The 23211-nt window shown below is 41.7% G+C and overlaps 1 protein-coding gene and 1 pseudogene across 1 annotated transcript; both read left to right on the forward strand.

The window, feature by feature from the left end:
• Positions 1-399: 399 nt before the first annotated feature.
• Positions 400-13198, forward strand: LOC121786775. Its single transcript, XM_042185401.1, has 8 exons — positions 400-1368; positions 1471-1542; positions 1630-1662; positions 1749-1827; positions 6084-6745; positions 7328-7627; positions 12262-12430; positions 12622-13198. Exons 1-8 carry the CDS (start codon positions 400-402, stop codon positions 13065-13067), a joined length of 2730 nt encoding a protein of 909 aa, XP_042041335.1. The 3' UTR covers positions 13068-13198.
• A 3547-nt stretch (positions 13199-16745) lies between these two features.
• LOC121786776 lies at positions 16746-23098 on the forward strand (annotated as a pseudogene).
• Positions 23099-23211: the final 113 nt, after the last annotated feature.

Below are 23211 nucleotides of genomic sequence, written 5' to 3' on the forward strand. Positions count from 1 at the left end.
AGAGGAAATAATACGTAGTTATGCATTTGGTCTTCGTGTGTGCTCATAGTTTGATATAGTAATACTCCCTCAGACCCAACTAAGTTGAGTCATATTTCTTTTTGGAATATCTCAACTAAGTCGAGTAATTTCCTTTTTTTGCTCAACTTAGTTGGAACGGAGGGAGTAATAAAAAATGAAAAATATTTCTATATATAGAAGCGTAGTAGTAGTAGTAGTAGTAGTATAATTTCAGTTTGATGACCAAGTCCATTTTGATTATCACCAAATCTCATGTAACCAACTCAAAAATGTTGTAAAAATTGAAAAAAATTTGGACACAGATATTCATTTGTTTGTTTATTGATTGGCGTAGTAAGAGTGATCCGAGGTCCTTGAATGGTGGGCTATAATTCGAATATGGGAACATCAGATTCTGAAATAATATCTCAACCAGAAATGGATCAGCCTAGAGATGAGACGAGCCTTCAGTCGTTGGGGCTTCAATCATCGATCTACTTTCTCACACTCGATGAGTTCCAACACACTCTTTCTGAGAATGGTACTAAGAACTTTGGATCCATGAACATGGATGAGTTCCTCAACAGCATCTGGACCGCCGAGGAACATCAAAATCAAGCTCACGCGCACGGCCAAGCCCACCCGACTGCCACCGTCCCCTCTACCAACAGTATCCTGCATTTTCCACTGCATGAAGCTAATGGTACTTGTGTTGGGAATGGAATAGCCAAGCAGTTGAGCTTGTCTAGACAGGGCTCACTCAGCATCCCGGAGCCTCTCTGTAGGAAGACCGTGGACGAGGTGTGGTCTGAGATTCACCTCAGTCGCCACCATGGCAACAGCAATATTCCCAATCCCAACACTGCTCATAAACAGCCTACTTTTGGAGAGATGACGCTCGAAGATTTCTTGATACGGGCCGGGGTTGTCAGAGAACAGAATCTGGCAGCTGCTGCGGCAGTGCCTCCTCCTCCTCATCCTCAGCAGCCGGCCTTCGGAATATACCAGAACAACAACAGCCATCCTGCAATGGGGCCAAGCTTCGTTGCAAGACCGGTGATTGGTGTTGCAGGTTATCAGCCACTGCAGACGGGTGTGGGGGACGAAGCAGGTTACGGAGGAGGGGTGAAAAGCTACTCACAAGGCCCTCCTCCAGCAGTCGGCTACGGAGGGAGATTGGGAATGGGGTCGCCAGTGAGCCCATTGTCGGATGGAATGGGGGCGGGGCAAGTTGAGGGTGGAGTGGATGGGATGAGTGGAGAACGGAGGCGGGGCTTAGATAGGCCGGTGGAGAAGGTGGTGGAGAGGCGCCAACGAAGAATGATCAAGAATAGGGAGTCTGCTGTCAGATCTAGGGCCAGGAAGCAGGTAAATAAACAAAACATGATAAGAACACATTTTTTTTGGTTATATAAACTGCCCCTTATAGCAGTAGGTTTAATTGATGAAGCATGTGGTTGGTTGTGGCAGGCGTACACGGTCGAGCTCGAAGCAGAGCTGAACCAACTCAAAGAAGAGAATTTATATCTGAAGCAGGCTCTGGTAAGACAATATATATAGGAATAGTGCAAATTGTATACTGCTATTCAATGAATGTTTGTGATCACACAATTATGTTATCTGCAACAGGAGGAGTTGGAGAGGAAAAGAAAAGTAGAACAGGTAATATATGTATTCATTGTTTTTTGTTGTTGATACTCTGGTAAATATGAATTCAGCTTGATTTGTGATGAATGTTACTACTGCAGTACTACGAGGAACAGGAGGTGCAAAAATCATTCAAAGTTAGTGAGAAACTAAGAGCAATGAGAAGGAGTTTGAGTTGTCCTTACTGAATGTGATACCCCGACGGTGAATCTGTGACCAATGCTTAAAGATGGCAATAAAAGAAGATATTAGATCTCATGTATTGCATTTCTTAGCGCTTGTGAGAGAAGAGAATGTCTTACGCTTATACCTCTTTCCATTTGCATCTTGTATGCTTTTTTCAAATATCACTACTTTGAGAAATTTTTAAGTCTATTTCTCTAGGGATATCATATGTAATCTTACATCTAAATTATCTAATTCTATAAATCAAATCGCTTTTTGACTTTTTCATTATCTACGCTGATGCACATGTTTGGTAGGATATGAAATTCTATGATTTGTAAAGGTACATTTTCTATGCTTGCTACGCTGCGTACCATGCGAAGTCCGTATATTTTTTCCTTTGTGGTTTGTAGATATGATAGTTTCTAGGGAAGACTGATCAGAGGATGTATGTTATTTCAAATCAACATGCCATATTCTATGTGAGGAATAGACTATCACTGTATAGTTATGGAGTAGTGCTCAATTTCTAAAATATTCTGCAACATACCTCTTCTTACTTGTAGTCTGTTACTAGTACTTAACTTATGTAGTAGACAAAATATGAACTTTCTGAAACTTCACATATGTATTGAACATTTTCTACCAACAAAACAATTTATCATCAAATCAGAGTCTTGTACGTGGTACCTCTCAAATATCGAGTAGACCATTTAGACTACTTTTAAATGTTGTTTGTCCGAATATAGTATGAATTGATTCACTACTTTGGCCACATGAGCAATATCTTGTTGCCTATATTTCATGAAATACATAATTGTACCAATTGCCGTGATATAAGGGACTTTCTTCATTTAGGCATGTTCATTAATCCATGTTTAACGAGTTCTACAGTCTACCTATATAGTGTTGTTCAAAGATACATCGAAAATGACCGAGACCGAACGACAAAAATACTATCAATGTGTTGAATCCCTTGGACACATAATAGGGTTTATGTGATTTGTATTTTTTGGCTATTGATTGGTTTTTAAATTTTAATATTTTTTTAATTTTAAAATAACATAATTAATTAAATAAAAAAATGAAATTGGAAACTAATAAAAATGAGAACTAAAAAAATAAACGTCGAGACCATGAATAGTTAATATTTGTCTTAATTTGTAGTTGTGAAATATTGCCTTGATACCACACAACAAATCTATGTTTATTCAACGATATCTATTTTTCTTTGATAAAATATTTATATTATTTATATTTACTGAAATAAAGTGAGGAAAGACTAAAGGGTATGATGCGCGAATGGGGAATTAGTCTAAGAAATGAAAATCAGTAAGCAACCAATCAACTAATACTTGGGGTGATAAGGTTTACTCCTTCCAAAATAAAGCCAAAGATAAATGCTTTTTCTTTTTCTTTTTCATTTTCTTTCTCCAAATTAATGAAAATGGTGGGTTGACATTTTGCCTTGAATAGATTGTTTGTCGATATTTTTCCTATTTTTCTCTCGTTTTCTAATTTAATGCTCAACACACTCTATCCTAGTGTTGCCCACGGTTCACGAACCGGCGGTTCCGGTTCGGAACCGCCGGTTCCGGTTCGGTCGAAGGCGGAACCGGAACCGAACCGTGAGGCTATTTCACGGTTCCGGTTCGGAACCGCCGGTTTTTCCGGCGGTTTAGGCGGTTCCGGTTCGGAACCGGCGGTTTCGCGGTTCGGTCGTATTTTTTTTTTTTTTAATTTGAAATTTGGATTTATACAACAAATTGGAACAAGACAATGTATACTTCAAATAGAAATACGGCGAATAAGGAAGAAATTATATCTATTTTATTGAGTTTGAGTTGTAACGGACAACGATACATTACAATTTACAATATGTATACAAGTATACAACATACAATAATGTAATATAAATTTGAAATTTGGACTTATACAATAAATTGGAACAAGATAATGGATAATTTAAATTGAAATAAGTCGAATATGATGAAAATGATATCAATTTTATTAAATTGGAGTTGTAACGGACAACGATACATTACAATTTACAATACATATACAAGTATACAACATACAATAATGTAATATAAATTTGAAATTTGGACTTATACAATAAATTGGAACAAGAGTACAAGACAATGGATAATTTAAATTGAAATAAGACGAAGAATGTGAAAATGATATCAATTTTATTGAATTTGAGTTGTAACGGACAACGATACATTACAATTTACAATACATATACAAGTATACAACATACAACAATGTAATATAATTTACAAATAAAAAAACATGAAATGGAGGGGAAAATGGAAGAACTACGGGAACAAGTATAAGTGTATAACAATGCGTAATAAGAGTAGCACTTGAGTAATTAAATGGAAGCACAATAGCACAAATGAGAAATTGGAGACAAAGAGAGAGAATTGGGAGATTGAAGAGAGAAACTCTTATTAACATAAGAGTGTGGTGAATGTAAATGAGAATAGAGGGGGGTATTTATAGATTAAAAACTGGGGGGAAATGGAAGAATTTAATTTCAAATTTATATTACATTATTGTATGTTGTATACTTGAATATGTATTGTAAATTGTAATGTATCGTTGTCCGTTACAACTCAAATTCAATAAAATTGATATCATTTTCACCTTCTTCGTCTTATTTCAATTTAAATTATCCATTGTCTTGTACTCTTGTTCCAATTTATTGTATAAGTCCAAATTTCAAATTTATATTACATTATTGTATGTTGTATACTTGTATATGTATTGTAAATTGTAATGTATCGTTGTCCGTTACAACTCAAATTCAATAAAATTGATATCATTTTCACCTTCTTCGTCTTATTTCAATTTAAATTATCCATTGTCTTGTACTCTTGTTCCAATTTATTGTATAAGTCCAAATTTCAAATTTATATTACATAATTGTATGTTGTATACTTGTATATGTATTGTAAATTGTAATGTATCGTTGTCCGTTACAACTCAAATTCAATAAAATTGATATCATTTTCATCATATTCGTCTTATTTCAATTTAAATTATCCATTATCTTGTTCCAATTTATTGTATAAGTCCAAATTTCAAATTTATATTACATTATTGTATGTTGTATACTTGTATACATATTGTAAATTGTAATGTATCGTTGTCCGTTACAACTTACAACTCAAACTCAATAAAATAGATATCATTTCTTCCTTATTCGCCGTATTTCTATTTGAATTATACATTGTCTTGTTCCAATTTGTTGTATAAATCCAAATTTCGAATTAAAAAAAAAAATACAACCGAACCGCGAATGCGCCGGTTCCGAACCGGAACCGCCTAAACCGCCGGAAAAACCGGCGGTTTTGGCGGAAAACCGCCGGAACCGCCGGTTTTCACGGTTAACCGCCGGTTTCCGGTCCAAAAACCGCCGGAACCGGCCGGTCAGCCCCATCCCTGACGCCTTGATTTACGCGCCCGAACCGGCGGTTCCGCCGGTTAACCGGCGGTTCCGAACCGTCCCGAACCGCCGGTTCGGTGACGGTTCCGGTTCGAAAAATCATGAACCTGAACCGGACCGCGACCCGAATTGCGACGGTTCCGGTTCGGAAAAATTGCCACGGTTCCGGTTCGGAACCGGAACCGCCGGTTCCGGTTCGCCGGTTAACCGCCGGAACCGGAACCGGTGGGCATCTCTACTCTATCCCCATCTCTATTGTAGTCTGCATTTCCAACAACAATTTGACGGCGCCAACCTGTCTCGATCCGCCTATCACTCCGTTCCGTTCTCTCTCTCTCTCTGTATCTGCAATTTTATTTTCTGATTGTTTGATTAATTTATTTAGTGAATGCTACTAAATGCAGGTTTGCTTCTGCCGGCAGCGGAAGGATAAAACATAAAGAAGCAAACCCATCACACAAATTGCCTCGTTTCATAATTTTGAAAACAAGAAACATTGTGTGCTCAGGTGAACTGCAAGGATTTAGCTCTGATTTCATTTAATTTTTTCCTATTTAAATTTGAATGTCGTTGGGGTTTTGGTGATTTTGCCGTTGGTTGTTATTTCTACTAATTAAGTCGCTGACTTGAGGTATTTATTTATTTCACGTCTTTTAATTTGGGTTTTAAGGTAGTAAATGCTTATCAAGACGCATTCGTGTTAACTTTGATTCTGCTTAGTTTCCTGACCAAATATGAATAGGAGTAGGTATGACTGATGTGTTGGAATTGAGGTATAGCTGATAGGTGTTACTGCATATATAGGTGCTGTAATCAGATCAAGCGAGGTGGGGTTTGATATTTACATCAATGGCTACATACACTTCCCCTTATTTTACACCTCCGGATGCTGGGAGACGGGCTGGGGTATTGACTGTTCTTGGAGGGAGAATTTCCCCATTGAAAATTGTTGAAGAAATGAATGGGTTTTCTGGTGTAACTCAAAAATGTAGTTCAGGTCTCCCACAGTTGAAATGTTCGGCCAATTCCCATAGTGTGAATCAGTTTCATAGCAAGGACTCGTTTCTGAACCTACACCCTGAGATCTCGATGCTTAGAGGTGAGACGAGCACTACCATGATCAACCCAAGACAGGATTCGTCAAGTGGAAATGTTACTGAGAGTGTTAGAGACTTATCTACTTTAAACAATTATAGTGAAGCCAAGATCAAGGTTATTGGCGTTGGAGGTGGTGGATCCAATGCTGTTAACCATATGATAGAGAGTGAAATGAAGGGGGTTGAGTTCTGGATAGTTAACACTGACATCCAAGCCATGAGGATGTCACCCATCTTTCCTGAGCATCGCTTGCAGATTGGTGGAGAGCTTACTCGAGGACTCGGTGCTGGTGGGAACCCAGAAGTTGGTATGAGTGCTGCTAATGAAAGCAACGCAGCAATAGAGGAGGCAGTTGATGGAGCAGACATGGTCTTTGTCACTGTAAGTTACTGCATTTTATTATTTCCCCCAGGCAAGTCAATTCCTTGATGATTCTAGTCTCTGCGAATAATTGCAGACTTGTCATGGTAATTGCTGTGTTTGCAAAGAGAAAATTGGAACAAATTCCTGAGATCCATTCTGGAAAGATCTTCAGTTTAAACCTTCTTGTTAGGATATCTTTATAGATGCTTTCTTTCTTTCACCCAGTTAAAATAAATTTCCATGTTTCTGACATGTTTTGGTAGAAAAGCAATTTTGATATGTAATGTGTGAACATATCTACAACGTCCATTAATATCTTAACCTTTTTGCTTGTCCATCACAATCATTACAAATACACAACCCAAAACCTTAGAAATTAGCTTTAGTTATTTTTCTTACACTTTCTGGCCAAAATGACTACTGTTTAAGAATTGCTTGAAATGCTATTGTTTTCTTCAAACTTCAAGCCCATTACAATTGAATTATTTAAAGGAAAAGTACATCCACCTCTATTGATATTATCCTGCAAAACTTTAGTCTTTGTGCGGTATGCTTCTCCTTGTTTAGTTTGGGCCTTCACTAGTCTTCTAATACTTGCAGGCTGGAATGGGTGGGGGAACAGGCACTGGGGGAGCCCCTGTAATTGCTGGAATCGCAAAATCCATGGGCATTTTGACTGTTGGTATAGTCACCACTCCATTCTCATTTGAAGGACGAAGAAGAGCTGTTCAAGCTCAGGAAGGAATCGCAGCTTTAAGAGAAAACGTTGATACCCTCATTGTCATTCCAAATGATAAATTGCTCACTGCAGTTTCTCCATCCACACCAGTAACAGATGCATTCAATCTTGCTGATGATATTCTTCAACAAGGAGTTCGGGGTATCTCCGATATTATCACGGTATGGCTGATGATGGTGGCATACATACAAGAAAGACAATAGTATCTCATTGTCATGCATCAGCTAAGTAGATTTTGTTGGTGGCTTGCACGCCTGAATGATTATGTGGCTCTTGTTTGCACATGATAGTATGTGCTTCGCTTTCGACCATAAGATCCATCTGTTGCCGCACACCAGGCCTGTTAATGTGCGACCTTACCGTTACCCATACTTTCAAAAAAATGAAATCGAGAAACAGGTGAGGGAAATGTTGGACCAAGGAATTATACAAAGGAGTCAGAGCCCTTTTTCTTCCCCAGTTCGGCTAATCAGGAAGGACGGCACGTTCCGCTTCTGTATAGATTATCGGGCCTTGAACCTCGCCACAGTCCCCGACCATTTTCCCATTCCCACGGCGGATGAATTGTTCGATGAATTGGGAAAAGCTAAGTTCTTCACAAAACTGGATTTGCGCTCAGGATACCACCAGATCCGGATGCACGAGGGAGATATCTTTAAGACTGCTTTCCGAACGCATGATGGGCATTTTGAATTCTTGGTGATGCCGTTCGGACTGACCAACGCCCCTTCCACTTTCCATGCGGCGATGAACAGTATATTTCAGCCGCTCCTTCGGAGGTGCGTGATAGTTTTCTTTGACGACATCTTGATTTACAGCCCAACCATGAACTCCCATTGTGCACACTTGACCGAGGTACTATCGCTCCTGCTCGCCCACAAATTTTTTGTGAAGTTATCCAAGTGTGCCTTTTGTAGCACTACTATTGAATATTTGGGGCACTTGATTACAAATGGGCAGTTGGTAGCTGACCCGGCAAAGACCGAAGCCATGACCACGTGGCCATTACTGCGCACGGTGAAGCAGTTAAGGGGATTCCTTGGTTTGACGGGATACTACCGACGTTTTGTCGCACATTACGCAGTCATTGCGGCCCCCTTGACCGATTTGTTGAAAAAGGACTCTTTCGAATGGTCAGCAACAGCAGATAAGGCATTTGGAGCCCTCAAAGCCGCCATGACATCGGCCCCTGTGTTACGTTTGCCGGATTTTAACAAAACGTTTTGTGTAGAAACCGATGCCTGTGACGTGGGGATTGGTGCGGTCTTAATTCAAGAAGGTCACCCCATCGCCTTTTTCAGCCGCAAATTGGGTCCGTGCCACATGGTGGCGTCCGCCTATCACAAAGAATTGTTTGCTATTGTTGAGGCGGTGCAGAAATGGAGACATTATTTATTGGGGAGGGAGTTTATTATTGGAAGTGATCAAAAGAGCTTGTAGGAGTTTATGCAACAAGTGGTGCACACACCGGATCAACAATTATATGTCCGCAAATTAATGGGATATAAATTTCGCATTGAGTACAAACGAGGAATAACTAATAAGGCGGCCGACGCTCTCTCTCGTCGGGATGCGGTGGAGTCGTCGCCGATACTTCGGCTTCAGCAGCCGCGGGGGAGCCTTCCGTGTCAGACACGGCGCTAGCTGAATCGGAGACAGATGGGGCGTTGTTGGCGGCGGCAGCTCATCCGATCCCGATATTACTCGATGTGTTGCAGGAAGAGACAGCCACTCTGACAGATTTGAAGGCACTAGCTGCAAAGATTCAGTCGGGTGATGCTCCTCCTCAGTTTTCCGTCGTCGATGGGTTAATTTATTTTAACCGAAGGATTTTCGTCAGCCCCATCTGCTATGAAGAAGCTGCTACTGGAAGAGCACCATAATACGTCTGTGGCTGGTCACCCGGGCCATGAGCGGACTTTCCGCCTACTTGCGGCGGGTTTTTATTGGCCGAAAATGAGGAAGGAGGTTAAGGATTTTGTCGACGCCTGTGTCATCTGCCAATCGACGAAGTATTCCACCCAAAAGCCGGCGGGGCTGCTACAACCTCTCCCGGTTCCATCCCAAGTTTGGGAGGATGTCTCCATGGATTTCATAACCGGGCTGCCGCAATCCAGAGGGTACACGACTATAATGGTGGTGGTGGACGGACTGTCCAAATATGCTCATTTCGCTGTTCTTCCCACGCGTTTCGATGCCCTCCGTGTCGCCCACCTTTTTGTTAACACAGTAGCCCGGCATCACGGTTTCCCGAAGACCTTGGTTTCGGATCGTGACTCGGTATTTTTAAATGCCATGTGGGAGGAAATATTACGTCTCAGTGGGACCAAGCTCAACTTCGCTACGGCCTACCATCCACAGTCAGATGGCCAAACAGAGATTCGGAACAAAGGACTTGAGCAATACTTGCGCGCGTTCACGGCGGATAGACCTTCTACTTGGTCAATTTTTTTACCTTGGGCGGAGTTGTCTCTGAATTGTTTTCATCATGCCGGGTTAGGGACTTCTCCTTTTCGGGCATTGTATGGGCGGGAACCTCCTTTATTGGTGGCTGCTCGACCGTCGGCTAAAACTCCACCTAATGTGGCCGAGCTTATCAGGCAACGTGGGGAATTGTTGGAGGAATTGAAGCGGAATTTATCCAGAGCTCAACAACGAAGGAGGGATACGGCAAACAAGCATAGGCTGCACATTGAATTTGAGGTTGATGATTTTGTATGGTTGAAGTTGCAACCATATAGGCAGCACTCTGTGGCCAAACCGCTATCTGCTAAGCTGGCCAAACGTTTCTATGGTCCGTTCGAGATTTTGCAACGGATTGGCCCAGTCGCGTATAAACTGAGGTTGCCTGAGGGTAGTCGCATCCACAACGTCTTTCACGTCAGCCTTTTCCGGGCGTTTGTTGGAAGCAACGAGGTGATGCCCTTGCCTGACAGATTCAAGGGTGACCGGCCCATTGCTCAGCCGGTGGCGATTTTGGACTCCCAAACAATGTGGCATAAGGGAGCGGCGACCGAGCACGTGTTGGTCAGGTGGTCGGACGGGTCAGACTCCCTGTGGTCGGACGGGTCAGACTCCCCTTCCTGGGAACCGCTTGACGAGTTGCAGCGACGGTATCCATCAATTCACCTTGAGGCCAAGGAGACACTTAAAGAGTAGGGAGTTGTTACGAATCCATCTGAGCCACCCCTTACTGAGGAGTCGCCGACTGGGGATACGGCAGAGACTACCCCGACGACATTATCGGGTGAGACGGATTCGACACCAACGGAGGAACCTGGGAAACAGACGGAGGAGGTTAGGGAGAAGATGACGGAGAGAGAGTTAAGACCACGGAAGGGACTCAAGCAACCTGAACGCTACCAGGACTTCGTGACGAAGTAGCATGCCAACTGCTCGACGAAAGGCCTGAACCAGTTTACTGTTTTATTTCAATTTAGACCGTCGCATTTCTTTATTGTATTTTTCTTTTATTATTTTGAACGAATATTGTGTCGAGCGTATTATAAGCTCCGTCGGGTTTTCTTTGTTGGTTCTTTCCCGATGTATAGAATTAGGTCGAACCAACCCTAGGGTCCTAGATATTATAAATAGGGCATCTCATTAATTCTCATTAAATTAATGAACAATTATTGGCCCACTTATCATGTTTAACACTCTCAAAAACCCTACCTTGTTGCCGACGGAAATCTCTTCCGCGCCAACGATTGTTTTGGCCGCCGACCCTGCACGCGGGGCGCCGGAGTTCCTTGTGTTATTCTCGTAACCGGGCAGAAGTATTTCGTTAAGAGAAGGAGTCTCTTAACACATTTTCTCAACTCTTTCCGCCTCGCCAATTTGAGCTTCAAGGACACCGCCTCGCCCAGGCTGTCGCGCGTCGTTAGGTTCAAGATGAGTGAGGAGGATACTGGAAAAATTATGTCTGTAAGTTCAATTTTGTTAGGGTTTTCTAACCTGTGATTTCGTGATTGATAATTGATTTGATCAGTTGTAGTAGTTCGATAGGTGCATTGATGATTGATTATTGTGTTGTGCATTTTATGCAGTAAGCTTGCTTCTTCTTAGTCTGTTGTTATGCGTGCTTGATTTGTTTGCGTAAGGATGTTAGCAATTTCTTTTTCTAGTTTTAGTTGGGGTTTGATTAAACTCAGTTTGAATGCACGATGACAGCTATGGAAATGGGAGTTGAGTAGATATCATGCTTAATATTGAAGGGGTTCAACTTTGGCCTTTCAAGTTTGAAGCAAAATACATGATATAATGAATTTCTATCTATCTGCCTGAGACTGAGGGTGCTTAGTGCTTACTTTGCATGGTTTGCTTTTTTGCCGGTAGATAATACAGGGTTTTGCTCCATTCAATTTCCCACTCGGTTATCCAAATTTCTAAAAAATCAATATTACTTAAAACCATATGCTGTCTGATTTTGCTGCTTTTCTAGGATTGGATGATTTTGCCTGCTAGATATTGACAGGAGAAACGTAAAGGCAAATAAGATCAGGTTAAGAAACAGTAAGGTTTGCAACAATCATGTTCCTGATAGAGAAAACTATTAGATAATGATGGAAATTGGAAACAGTTCTAATAAGAGTTGATGGGGCATTTTGAATAATGAACATTTACTCCATGTTTTCTTGGTTTGCATCATTTGGAAATGCAGTACTGCTTATGCAAAATGGATATATTGCCTGGTTGAACTCAAGATGATTTTTTTAAGTACTACTGACTTAGTTTGATCTAACCATCCTGTAACAACTATTTCCTCTTACTGATTTTCTTGGCATTACTTTCGCAGTGTTGCAACTCTAATAAGATAAAGTTGAGTGCAGCTTTAGCAGCAGCAGGATTAATTGCTTGCCATGCCTCAAAAAGGTTCCCTGATGAACAGTGGGAGAAGTATGCAGTTGTAACTCTCATGGATTGTCGACCTGCTCTTGATCCCGTGCTTAGCAGCCAACATATTGGTAAGTTCTGTTGGGTTCACTTTTAAAGTTAGAACCATGCTTAGTAATATGAGACTTTCACATAGTTTACAGCTCTTTTGTCTTCACACAAGAAATCATCTATTTTATCTTGATATGTATCACCTTAGTTAAATGTGTAATCAGCTACTTCTCCAGATCTGTTGTTAACCATATTGGTCGAAATAATGCAGGTTTTTATCACATTGCCATTATGCACACTTATGATATTCATGGAGGAGAAAAATTGTGGGAGCTGGCAAAGCGAGTCCATTCTTCATTTATGGACTCGAAGAGCAAGAATAAGCATTTCACTTACATGGCCGATCTCAACTTCTTAATGTGCAAGGCAATAGAGAACCCCAGTTTGACCCCATCATCGTCTCTCAGAACTTCACTAATATCTGTCTTCGAGGACCCTATTTTCGATCCTCCAAACAAACTGAAGGAGACCATGGGGTTCGAAGACTTCATTGGATGTGCCTCAGTTGACGGAGTAGGCCCATCAATTGCAGTATTCGACACAATAAGACGCGGGGCATTAGATTGTGCCTTAGTATATCCATTCCCATTGTTTTCAAGGGAGCAGATGAATGACTTTATAGATAGAATTAATAGGATTCTTTTGAAAGGAATATAGCTTAATCGGTCGATACCACCGTGTACTCAATATATGTTGTGTCTTGAAAATAGTTGTATACTTTGACGAATTATATTTTCATCCCAACTTTTGTTGGGCAATGAATACAGTTAATCGCTCTTTCTCCTTCATTATAGGCTTATGAAATTGTTTCTATTGGTTGGAATAATAATTTACTCTAGCACTCCATTATATATCTCCAGATTCTACCTTTTTTCTCTTCTCCGTAGATATGCAATTCTATCTATATCACTATCTCTTTCGCCCTCTCTCTCTACACTGGGGAAAATCGGGTTTATGGGGGAGTTTACGCTAAATATTACGTAAATGTACCTATTTTGTTATCTATTCCACAAATGGGAAAAACGCCAACCACATTGGCGTTTTTATTAGTAAATACGCCAACGTCATTGGCGTGTTTTAAGGTAAATACGCCAACGATGATGGCGTTTTATACTTGTGCCGTATTTTGGGTGTATGCTCTCGGATTGTAATTACGATTAAACACGCCAACTTGGTTGGCGTGTTTAAATAAAAAAACGCATTTGTAAATGGCGTGTTTTCTTTGTTGAAACGCCGAACATATTGACGTTTTGTAAAAGACGCCAACCGGAGTGGCGTATTTACTTAATCATGAAAAACGCCATTCTGAGTGGCGTGTTTAATCAGACTGATATACCAGGCGTTCCTCCCCCAAATCGCGAAAACCTCACAACACACAGCCTTCGCGATTTCTCCAGCTGCGCGCCTTCTCTCCGTGATTTCGGCCTACATTCATCAATCGGTGCTATTCTCCCCCAAATTCATCTATTTTATTCGGTTAGTATGCTTACCTTTTACATAATTATAGTAATTGGTGGATAGCTAGGGTTTGTAATGGGTTGTGAATTGAGTAGAAATATTATGCATTTTGGATTGGTTGAATGATATTATTGTTGATTATTATGTTGGATTGTGTTGGGTTTAAGTTAATTTGTGTATAAATTTGATTATAAGCCTAAACCCTAGGGTTTTTATAGCTAAAAAATTGGGCAAATTGTTTTGATTTATGTGGGTTTTGGTTGATTAGTTTAGATTGTTAAATTTGTTTAGGTTAGGCAAAATTGAAATTGGTAGGTTGGGCGAATTGTTAATTGAAATTGTTAATTTTGTGTAGGTGAATTGGTTTATGATTTTGAATGTGCAATGTTGTGTAACTTGCTTATTTGATGTTGGTGTTCAATTTTGTGATATTGGATTAAATTGTATCTAATTATTGAAATGGTTTATGGTTGGTTATTGTTGAATTTGGTTTATGAAATTGGATTAAATGTTATGGTTGGTTATTGTTGAATTTGAATTATGTAGGTAAATTATGGCATCATCTTCAACCTCTCGTCGTCGGCTTGCATGTGGTCCTGCGGATCCATCTGTATTATATTTTCAGAGACAACACGTCTCTAACAACATATGGGCAGGAGTTCCATCCGAAGATGTACGCTGCCGACGATTTGAAGGAAAAATTTGGGATGTTCCCATCCAGCAACATGTCTTGACAATAGTGGACCAGATGGGGTTTGGGGGTATGTTAAGGTGTGGTAAACCAAAAGAAATTGACCACCATCTTATCACAGCTCTGATTGAACGTTGGAGGCCAGAGACTCACACGTTTCACTTTCCAGTCGGTGAAGCGACTGTGACACTGGAAGACGTGGAGGTCTTATGGGGCCTGAAAGTTGATGGAGAGGCTCTGACAACTTACATCCCCCCGACGGACGCGGGATATTGGACGGACAGGTGTATGGATTTTCTAGGATTCATACCGGAAGCATCCGAGTTGAAGGAAATGGCTTTTAAGCAGACGAGCTTATCGCGCCAATTGAGGATTGAGCTGTCTAATGACCACGAACACTACATATATGCTCAGCGGGCTCGTATCTATTGTCTGCTATTACTTGGTGGTCTGATGATCCCCAACGCCACCGGAAATAAAATTCCGTTCTTCTACCTACACTTTTTCATGGATATAGAACGGTGTTCTACATATAGCTGGGGTGGGGCGACGCTTGCTTGCTTGTACCACAATTTGTGTGAAGCGGCCGTTGGTCAGAGGACGGATGTAGGGGGAGCCTTAACTCTATTACAACTTTGGGCTTGGGAGAGAATCCCAAATATTAGACCGAGGATGCTAGATCCCGTGCATACAGACTATCTACCATGTGCAAGCGCGTAAGTTGTTCATTAATTGCGTTTTTAAACTTAATGTTCATCAATTTTCGTGTTCTTCGCTCATAATTTAAATTTTTTAGATGGAATGGCCCGGCGTCATATGTAAAAGCACCCGGACATTGTGTTGAAAATTTCCGAGATCAGTTCTCCATGATGCATCCTAATCAGGTACTTCATATATTTATAAAATGTTTTTGGTTTTTTGTTTTTTGTTTTTATGGAAATTATTTTGAAAAATTTGTATCACATGTAGTTTATTTGGAGGCCTTATCTCCACCGGGAGTTGCCGGAAAGTTGTGATGCCGGTCGTCCTATATGGATGTCGATCACAACGCTTATTTGTTGGAATCTGGCTGAGCCACACCTGCCACACCGAGTGTTGCGCCAATTCGGGATTGTCCAACCGTATATCCCGGATCTCCCCCGGTTCCACGGTTCTGATTTTTTGAAACAGGATCGCCGTGGAAAAGCTGGTCGGAATTGGGTTCAATGGCACGCCAATTATATACAGGAGTGGGACAACAGACACTTTACGATATGGACTGATCTGGAGGACAGTACTGAGCCTGTTGCAACGGAAGAATATATGAATTGGTTTCGCCAGATCACTGTGGTGTATTTAACCAAACCCGGCGTGCATGCTGAAGAGGGATTCCACGAAACCGCATCTTCTCATAACTTTACGGTACATTATTTATACTTAACTAAACCCTGATTACTTATTCAAATTCATATTATGATATGTACTTAACTTTGAAAAATTGTAGGTGGAGACGCTTCACAAAATACGTCACTATCTAAGTGGCCGAGCTGCGACAGGACATTTCTGTCCGGATATGGAAACCATTTCGAGGATGGTTGAAGAAGGACTGCAGATATCCGGGGAGCCTCAGCTGATGGACTACCCTCCTTCGCAGCGCTCTGCAATGGACGTGGACGTACCCATAAGGCAAAAGGCAAAACGACGAACCAAGCAGAAAACCGTCCGCGGAGAGTCGTCATCTCAGTTCGTACACGACTCCGATGACGATTTTGAGGACCCACCTCCACCGAGCTCTGCACTTCGAGGCCGTCATTCTATTAGCCATACCGGTGGTACCGGAGAAGATATTGGCCTCAGTGATGTCCCCGCTTCTCCACCGCGGTCGTCTGTGCAGGAGGATCTTGAGAACGCTGTTGTTCAAGATACTCCTCCCTCAAGGATCCCTAGATCTACATCTACTATTGGGAAGGGGATACGGCGTCTGTTTATGCGGAAACGTCGTGACGATTGAACTAATTTGAACTCTTGATATTACTGTAATTTGATATTGATGTTTTTTCATTTGATTTGAACTCATTGATTTTAAGTCTTTATGATTAAGTATTTGGATGTCTGAATTATTATTTCCTAGTAGAAATGAAAATGAAAACAGGCAAATAAAGAGATATTGGCGTTTTTGTGAATGTAAGTCTTTGTGGAAAACGGCAATGCTATTGGCGTTTTTAAGTTAGTTTATATTTTGCCCGTTTTTTCTACAACGAATGCGGACATTCTGAACAAACACGCCATTCCCGTTGGCGTTTTTAATAAGACGCCATTCCCGTTGGCGTGTTATTTAAAAACGCCAACGCTATTGGCGTTTTTAAGTTAGTTTATATTTTGCCCGTTTTTTCTACGACGAATGCGGACATTTTGAACAAACACGCCATTCCCGTTGGCGTTTTTAATAAGACGCCATTCCCGTTGGCGTGTTATTTAAAAACGCCAACGCCATTGGCGTTTTTAAGTTAGTTTTTTCGTTGCTCATTTTTTCTACGCCGAAAGCGGACATTCTGAACAAACACGCCAGTCCCGTTGGCGTGTTTCAGCAATAACACGCCATTCACGTTGGCGTTTTAAAGTGAAAAGACGCCAATTAAGTAGGCGTCTCTTTAAACACGCCACTCACATCGGCGTGTCCTATAAAAAAACGCTCCCACAGTTAAGAGTTTTTAATCATTTCATCATTATTCAATATATAAGTACATACAAATATTACCCTATACATTAGTCCAAATCTTGCTAAATACAGAAATCCAATATTACACAATGCATACGTTCAATTGTCTCGCCTTTTCCGCGTAAAAAAGCTACGGATCCCCTTCCCGATTCTGGCGGTTGAGAGTCTAGACGGAGGAGTCTCTCGCACAACGACATTCTCTAAATCAACCCCAAAATATTCGTCTCGCACAGAAGACCGAGGTGGAGAATGTGGGACATCACTGAGACCGATGTGTTCGCCTGTACCACCAGTGTGGCTGACAGAGTGACGACCTCGAACTGCAGATCTTGGTGGAGGTGGAGGCATAAAATCGTGATCGACATCATCAGTGTGACTGACAGAATGACGACCTCGAACTGCATATCTTGGTGGAGGTGGAGGCAAAGAATCGTCAGCGGCATCATCTATCAACTGAGTATCCATCCTTGGTGGAGGTGGATGCAAAAAATCGTCAGCGGCATCATCTACCAACTGAGTATCCATCCTTGAATGAGCATTCGGGCAGTTGCGCCTGTCGTGACCTGGTTGACGGCAATGTTTACATCGGCGTCGGGCTCGTGGCTGGTCAGCTTCACGGACATCCATCTGATTAGGAATCCTAGTAGTACGGTATCGACCGCGACTTTTAGGCATTAGCTGAGCTCGTGAACATTGCAAAGTCCATTCAGGCACGGCCCAATAATCTTGGTGTCTGGGTGGATTGAACACCGTAGAATATTGGTGTACCCAAACACTTGTGCGGTATACGGGATCAACAAGCGACAGCATGTTGTCGTTTCTAAAACGCGCAACTGCCGCTGCATGTGAACATGGAAGTCTCCACATCTGCCACTTTTGACATTTGCAGTGCGAGTCCAAGTACTTTACCTTCCACTTATTAGCGCCCTTTCCACCAATTCGACGCTTTGTTCGAACCACATAATGCCCTGCAATTGTGTTGGGTGCTCTCACATTATGCAATTGACCTTTTGCATCATTTTTGCACACCTTTTCATGCGCCCACGGGGTAAGTGGTGTGGCACACTGTGTTGATGCAATTGACCGGTCATTGAACCATTCTATTGTCCTCCAGAATATCATATCAATGCAAGCTTTAATTGGGAGTTGTCTTGCGCCTCTCAACACATTGTTGTAAGATTCCACCATATTAGTGGAAACCTCACCCCATCTTTTGTGTTTGTCATACGCCAGATTCCATTTTTCTAACTCCACGGCATCAAGGTACTGCAAAGCCTCGTTGTTGACGTTTCGAAGTAAACGACGTCTGATCTTAAACTTGCGCTTCTTGGTAGCAATACCAATTTTCCAAACAAGTCTTTTGACCATGATACCTTTGTGATTCTGCAAAACATTCTTTCTAACATGTACCAAGCAAAATCTGTGATGACCCACATTGGGTTCTTCTTTCCATATGGGAGAATTCATTGCATCTATGATTCCCACATGCCTATCAGATATGACACATATTTCATGCTTTGCTACATGAAGTCTAATGCGTTCCATAAACCAATTCCAACTTTCTTTGGTTTCCTCATCAACAATGGCATATGCAACAGGCAAACATTTCTTATTAGCATCAAATCCAACGGCAATAAGAATTTTACCTCGACATCGTCCACGTAGATGAGTTCCATCAACCGTTAAAACTGGTTTGCATAGTTGAAAAGCCTCCACAGCTGGTCCAAAAGCCCAGAATACGTACTTGAATACCTTGTTCATACCATTGCTTAATATGTCATCGTGCATCCATTCCACAATTGTGCCAGGATTTTGTCTTTGCACTTCATTCAAATAAGCTGGTAAAACTTTGAACGACCACTCCCATCCACCGTATACAAGCTCAATCGCTGTCCTCCGAGCATACCATGCTTTCTTGTAACTAACTTTGACATGAAATCTATTTTCAATATCCGCCACAATTGCTTTTACCTTGTAGCAAGGATCGTTTTCTATCTGATGGCGAACACTCAACACTATCATACCCGACGAAAGATTAGCGTGGCCATTATAGTTACGATCCCCCATGCAAGTATGAGCAGTGCTGAACACTCTAATTTGCCAGTGTTCATCATGCTTCCTCAGTGTTGCTCGGCACTCCCACAAACATTTAGGTAAGGACGTATCTTTCGGATTTCCCTGTGGCCACTTACAAACTGCATGCCATCTCTTTCCTTTACTTTCAACAACTGTATATTGTCGGATTTTTTCCAAATGCCAATGAGTCACAGCTGCCTTCAATTCCAACTTCGTTCTAAATTTAGTATGCAAACCGACATTGGTAGGATCCTTTTCACTCCAATAATGCACACTGGGATCATCACGCTCAAAGTTTTTGGGATCAAAACTATCATATGGACCTGGTAAGGTGCGAAAGTAGTTGATTCCAGGCTGTGGGAACTGTGGAACTACTCTTCCTCCAACTGCCCTTCCACCAACTGATGTTTCTCCAACTGCTGTTTCTCCAAGTGGAATGGATGGTCTTGAAGCAACAAATTGTTCATCATCCGACGGATCACCATCTGAGTCTGTACTAACCGTGTCGGAATCTTCAGAATTATAAGGTGATTGTGGATCAAGAAAGTCGGCTTTATCAGGACCTATTATGTCCTCCACCACATCACAATTGTCACGATCCCATAAATGCACGCCTCCAGCTTCAAAATCTTGTGTTGCAGCTAAATATGGTTCTTCGGCTCTCGTAGACGTACCAACATCAAAATCTTGTGTTGCAGCAAAATATGGTTCTTGGGCTCTCGTTGACGTACCAGCATCATAACTTATGACATGATGACTATGATGTTGAGTAATTGCCGAATACTCAACATATAATTCAATTACACCTCCAATAACCATACTCTCACTAAACATTAGTTGCATGCATACTTCTTCTAGTTGAACACCTATAAACGTGACTCCGGATCCAAAGCATATAGTACGTTTCCATATTATTTGAATATTGTTTTCATATATGCTTATCCCCATCCTTTCACAAATTTTTTCCACAAGGTCATCGTACGAAATTGTTTCATCCAACATAATGAATCCTTTAGCAAAAGGAGGATCATACGAAATAACTGCTCCGGGAATTATCTTTCCACCCCAATATAAATTGACACACCACGTCATACTATCTGCAATAATGTAAAACACAAATAAATATGTATTATTTTTACATTCATCATTATGTAGAGTCAGCCAAAAAATTGACAAAATAATTCTATTAAATACACTACAATATGTATTATCATAACAATCCATAAAATATACTATAACATATAATAGCATAACAATTGGTCAAAATATTTCCATTAAAATATATACTATCATAATAATCCATCAAAATATTAGTGTACCCATAATAATTGGTCAAACTATTATATTAATTACACTACAATATATATTATCACAACAATCAATCAAATATTGGAAGACTAATGTTTAGAAGAATGAGTCTAAAATTTGATATACTAACCGATTAGAAGGACTAATGGTTGAAAGAATTAGCCAAATTCAAAATATCCACGCTTAAATCCACCACCGGGTCGACCCGAGCGAAAGGTTTTTATGCGTTTGGGAAGGGTTTTCGCGTTTTGGGGAGGGAAAGTGTTTAGGGTCGCGATGTTGGGGGAGATCTGATAAGGATATGGTTCAACAGAAACACGCCGCTCAAATTGGCGTTTTTAAGCATAACACGCCAACCTCAGTGGCGTTTTTATTAATTAAACACGCCAACTACATTGGCGTTTTACCTTAAAACACGCCAACTTCATTGGCGTTTTTTCCCGCCGCTGTATTTGGCGAAAATACACCTCCAATACGACGCGAAGATAAACGCCAATGAGGTTGGCGTTTTTACTAATAGAAACGCCAATGTGGTTGGCGTTTTTCCCATTTTTGGAATAGATAACAAAATGGGTACATTTACGTAATCTTTAGTGTAAAGTGCCCCATAAACCCGATTTTCCCCTCTACACTGTCAAACTACTGGCTCAGTCATTTGTTACCGCCGCAATAAATCGGTCGTCGCCGGCCAGTCGGCCACCATCACTCACTTCTCTCTGCTTCAAGCCTAGTACTTGAGTCCATTGTGTAGTTTTCTTGTTTTGCTCGATTATTCCTCTCCCAAATGCATCCTCAAAGCCTCTCTTTCTCTAAAACCCTAAACCCTAATCTTATCCCCTTCCCTTTCCACCCTCTCCTTCCCCCTTCCCATAAGCCTATCAAACTCAAACTTCACTGCCAAATTACCCGCCCAAAATGCCACCCACCGCCCGGACTTCCGCACTTTCGCCGGACGGAGCAAAGGAAAGTCTGGAGGAAGCATCGACGGCGGCGCGGATCTCCTCCGGGAGTCCAAGCGGAATGCTCGCCGGAGAAGCAAGAAAATGGCGGAGAGCCTATTTTACCGATTGAAAAAACTACCCGGATAATTTTTCGGAGGAGGAGCTCCAGATGATTGGTTTGGGGTATGATAGGTTGGTGAGGTTCATGGACAAGGACGACCCTAATTTGAAGCACCCGTACGATTGGTATAAATATGGCGAATTCGGGCCCTACTCCTGGCGTGGGATCGTATTGGGCGACCCCATTCGCGGCCACTTTTCCGATGAGCGCGTGACGATGATTGGCGAGGTCAGGGATCAGGAGGAGTGGGAGAAGATTGAGCAACATGACATGACGAGGGAGTTTCAGAGGAGATTGGATGCCATGGATAAGGGCTGGAAAAAGAGGTACTTTTGGGTGTTTGTGAGGCATCCGAAATGGAGAGTCTCTGATTTGCCATGGCATCAGTGGACATTGGTGTGTGAGGTAGCTCTTGAAGTAGGGGATCAGAGGTTGGATAAGTGGACGTTGATGGGAAGGCTCGGGAACAAGGCGCGCGCTATGATCACGCAATGTGCTGCTTGGATGAGGCCCGACATTATATATGTCAAGAGGCCGGTTTACCAGTGCAGGTTCGAGCCACAAGATGACTTTTTCAAGCCTCTGGTGCCGTTGCTTGACCCAGAGACCGAGAAGGACTACATGTGTGAGCTGGTGAGGGATGATGGCAGTGCGGAGATGTGTATGTATTTTGGAGGGCTGTGTAAGATTGTGAGGATCAGTCCGAAAGCTTTTGTTGATGATGTGACTGACGCATATGAGAAGTTGAGCGATGAGGACAAGTCCAAGTGCTTGGAGTCTTGCTGGGAAATCATCCAATGCTGCTCCTGCATCCGTATACGAAAGAGTGGAAGGCAAAGTTGGAGGAAATGGAGTTGGGCTGTGACGCTCCTGATGATGATGATGGTAGAAAGAAGGTGGGGGATGATTTTATAGATTGGGTTGAGGACGAGGGGAATGTTGATGATGAGGAGGAGGAGGATCCGGATGATATGATTCTTGATGTAAAAGATGCTGGGGATGAAGTATTAGGAATTCAAGAAGATGAGAGTTTGGAACTTGAGGAAGATGATAAGTATTGGGAAGAGGAGTTCAAGAAGCAATGAGGCTATGGAGAAACTTGTAGAGAAACGTATAGATGCAACGGAGAAGTATTACGATGATATGTGGATACAAAAGAAGGAAAGAGAAGAGGGAGATGAGCTAGAAATGCGAGGTAAAAGGGCTAAAGTAAGCCAGGAAGAATGGAAGCGGCTTGGTTATGGGCCGTATAGGAAGAAGGTGAAGAAGAGCAGGGTTACACCGGGTTTGTTTTTACGCGCAGCTGTTAGACCTTTTACTTACAGAAATCTTGTTAAGGAGATTGTTCTTACCAGACATGCCATATTGGAAGGGGAAGTTGGTAGAGAGAAATGAGGTTTCGGCCATTGGAATGTGATTGTAAAAACATTTGTTCAAGGTTGAGATTCAACTATGTTGTCTGATGTAATCAATTATTTCCAATGAATTGAGTTTGCTCCAGTGATGAA

Source organism: Salvia splendens, chromosome 22, assembly GCF_004379255.2.
Source record: "Salvia splendens isolate huo1 chromosome 22, SspV2, whole genome shotgun sequence".
In the NCBI taxonomy this organism is placed as follows: Eukaryota; Viridiplantae; Streptophyta; class Magnoliopsida; order Lamiales; family Lamiaceae; genus Salvia; species Salvia splendens.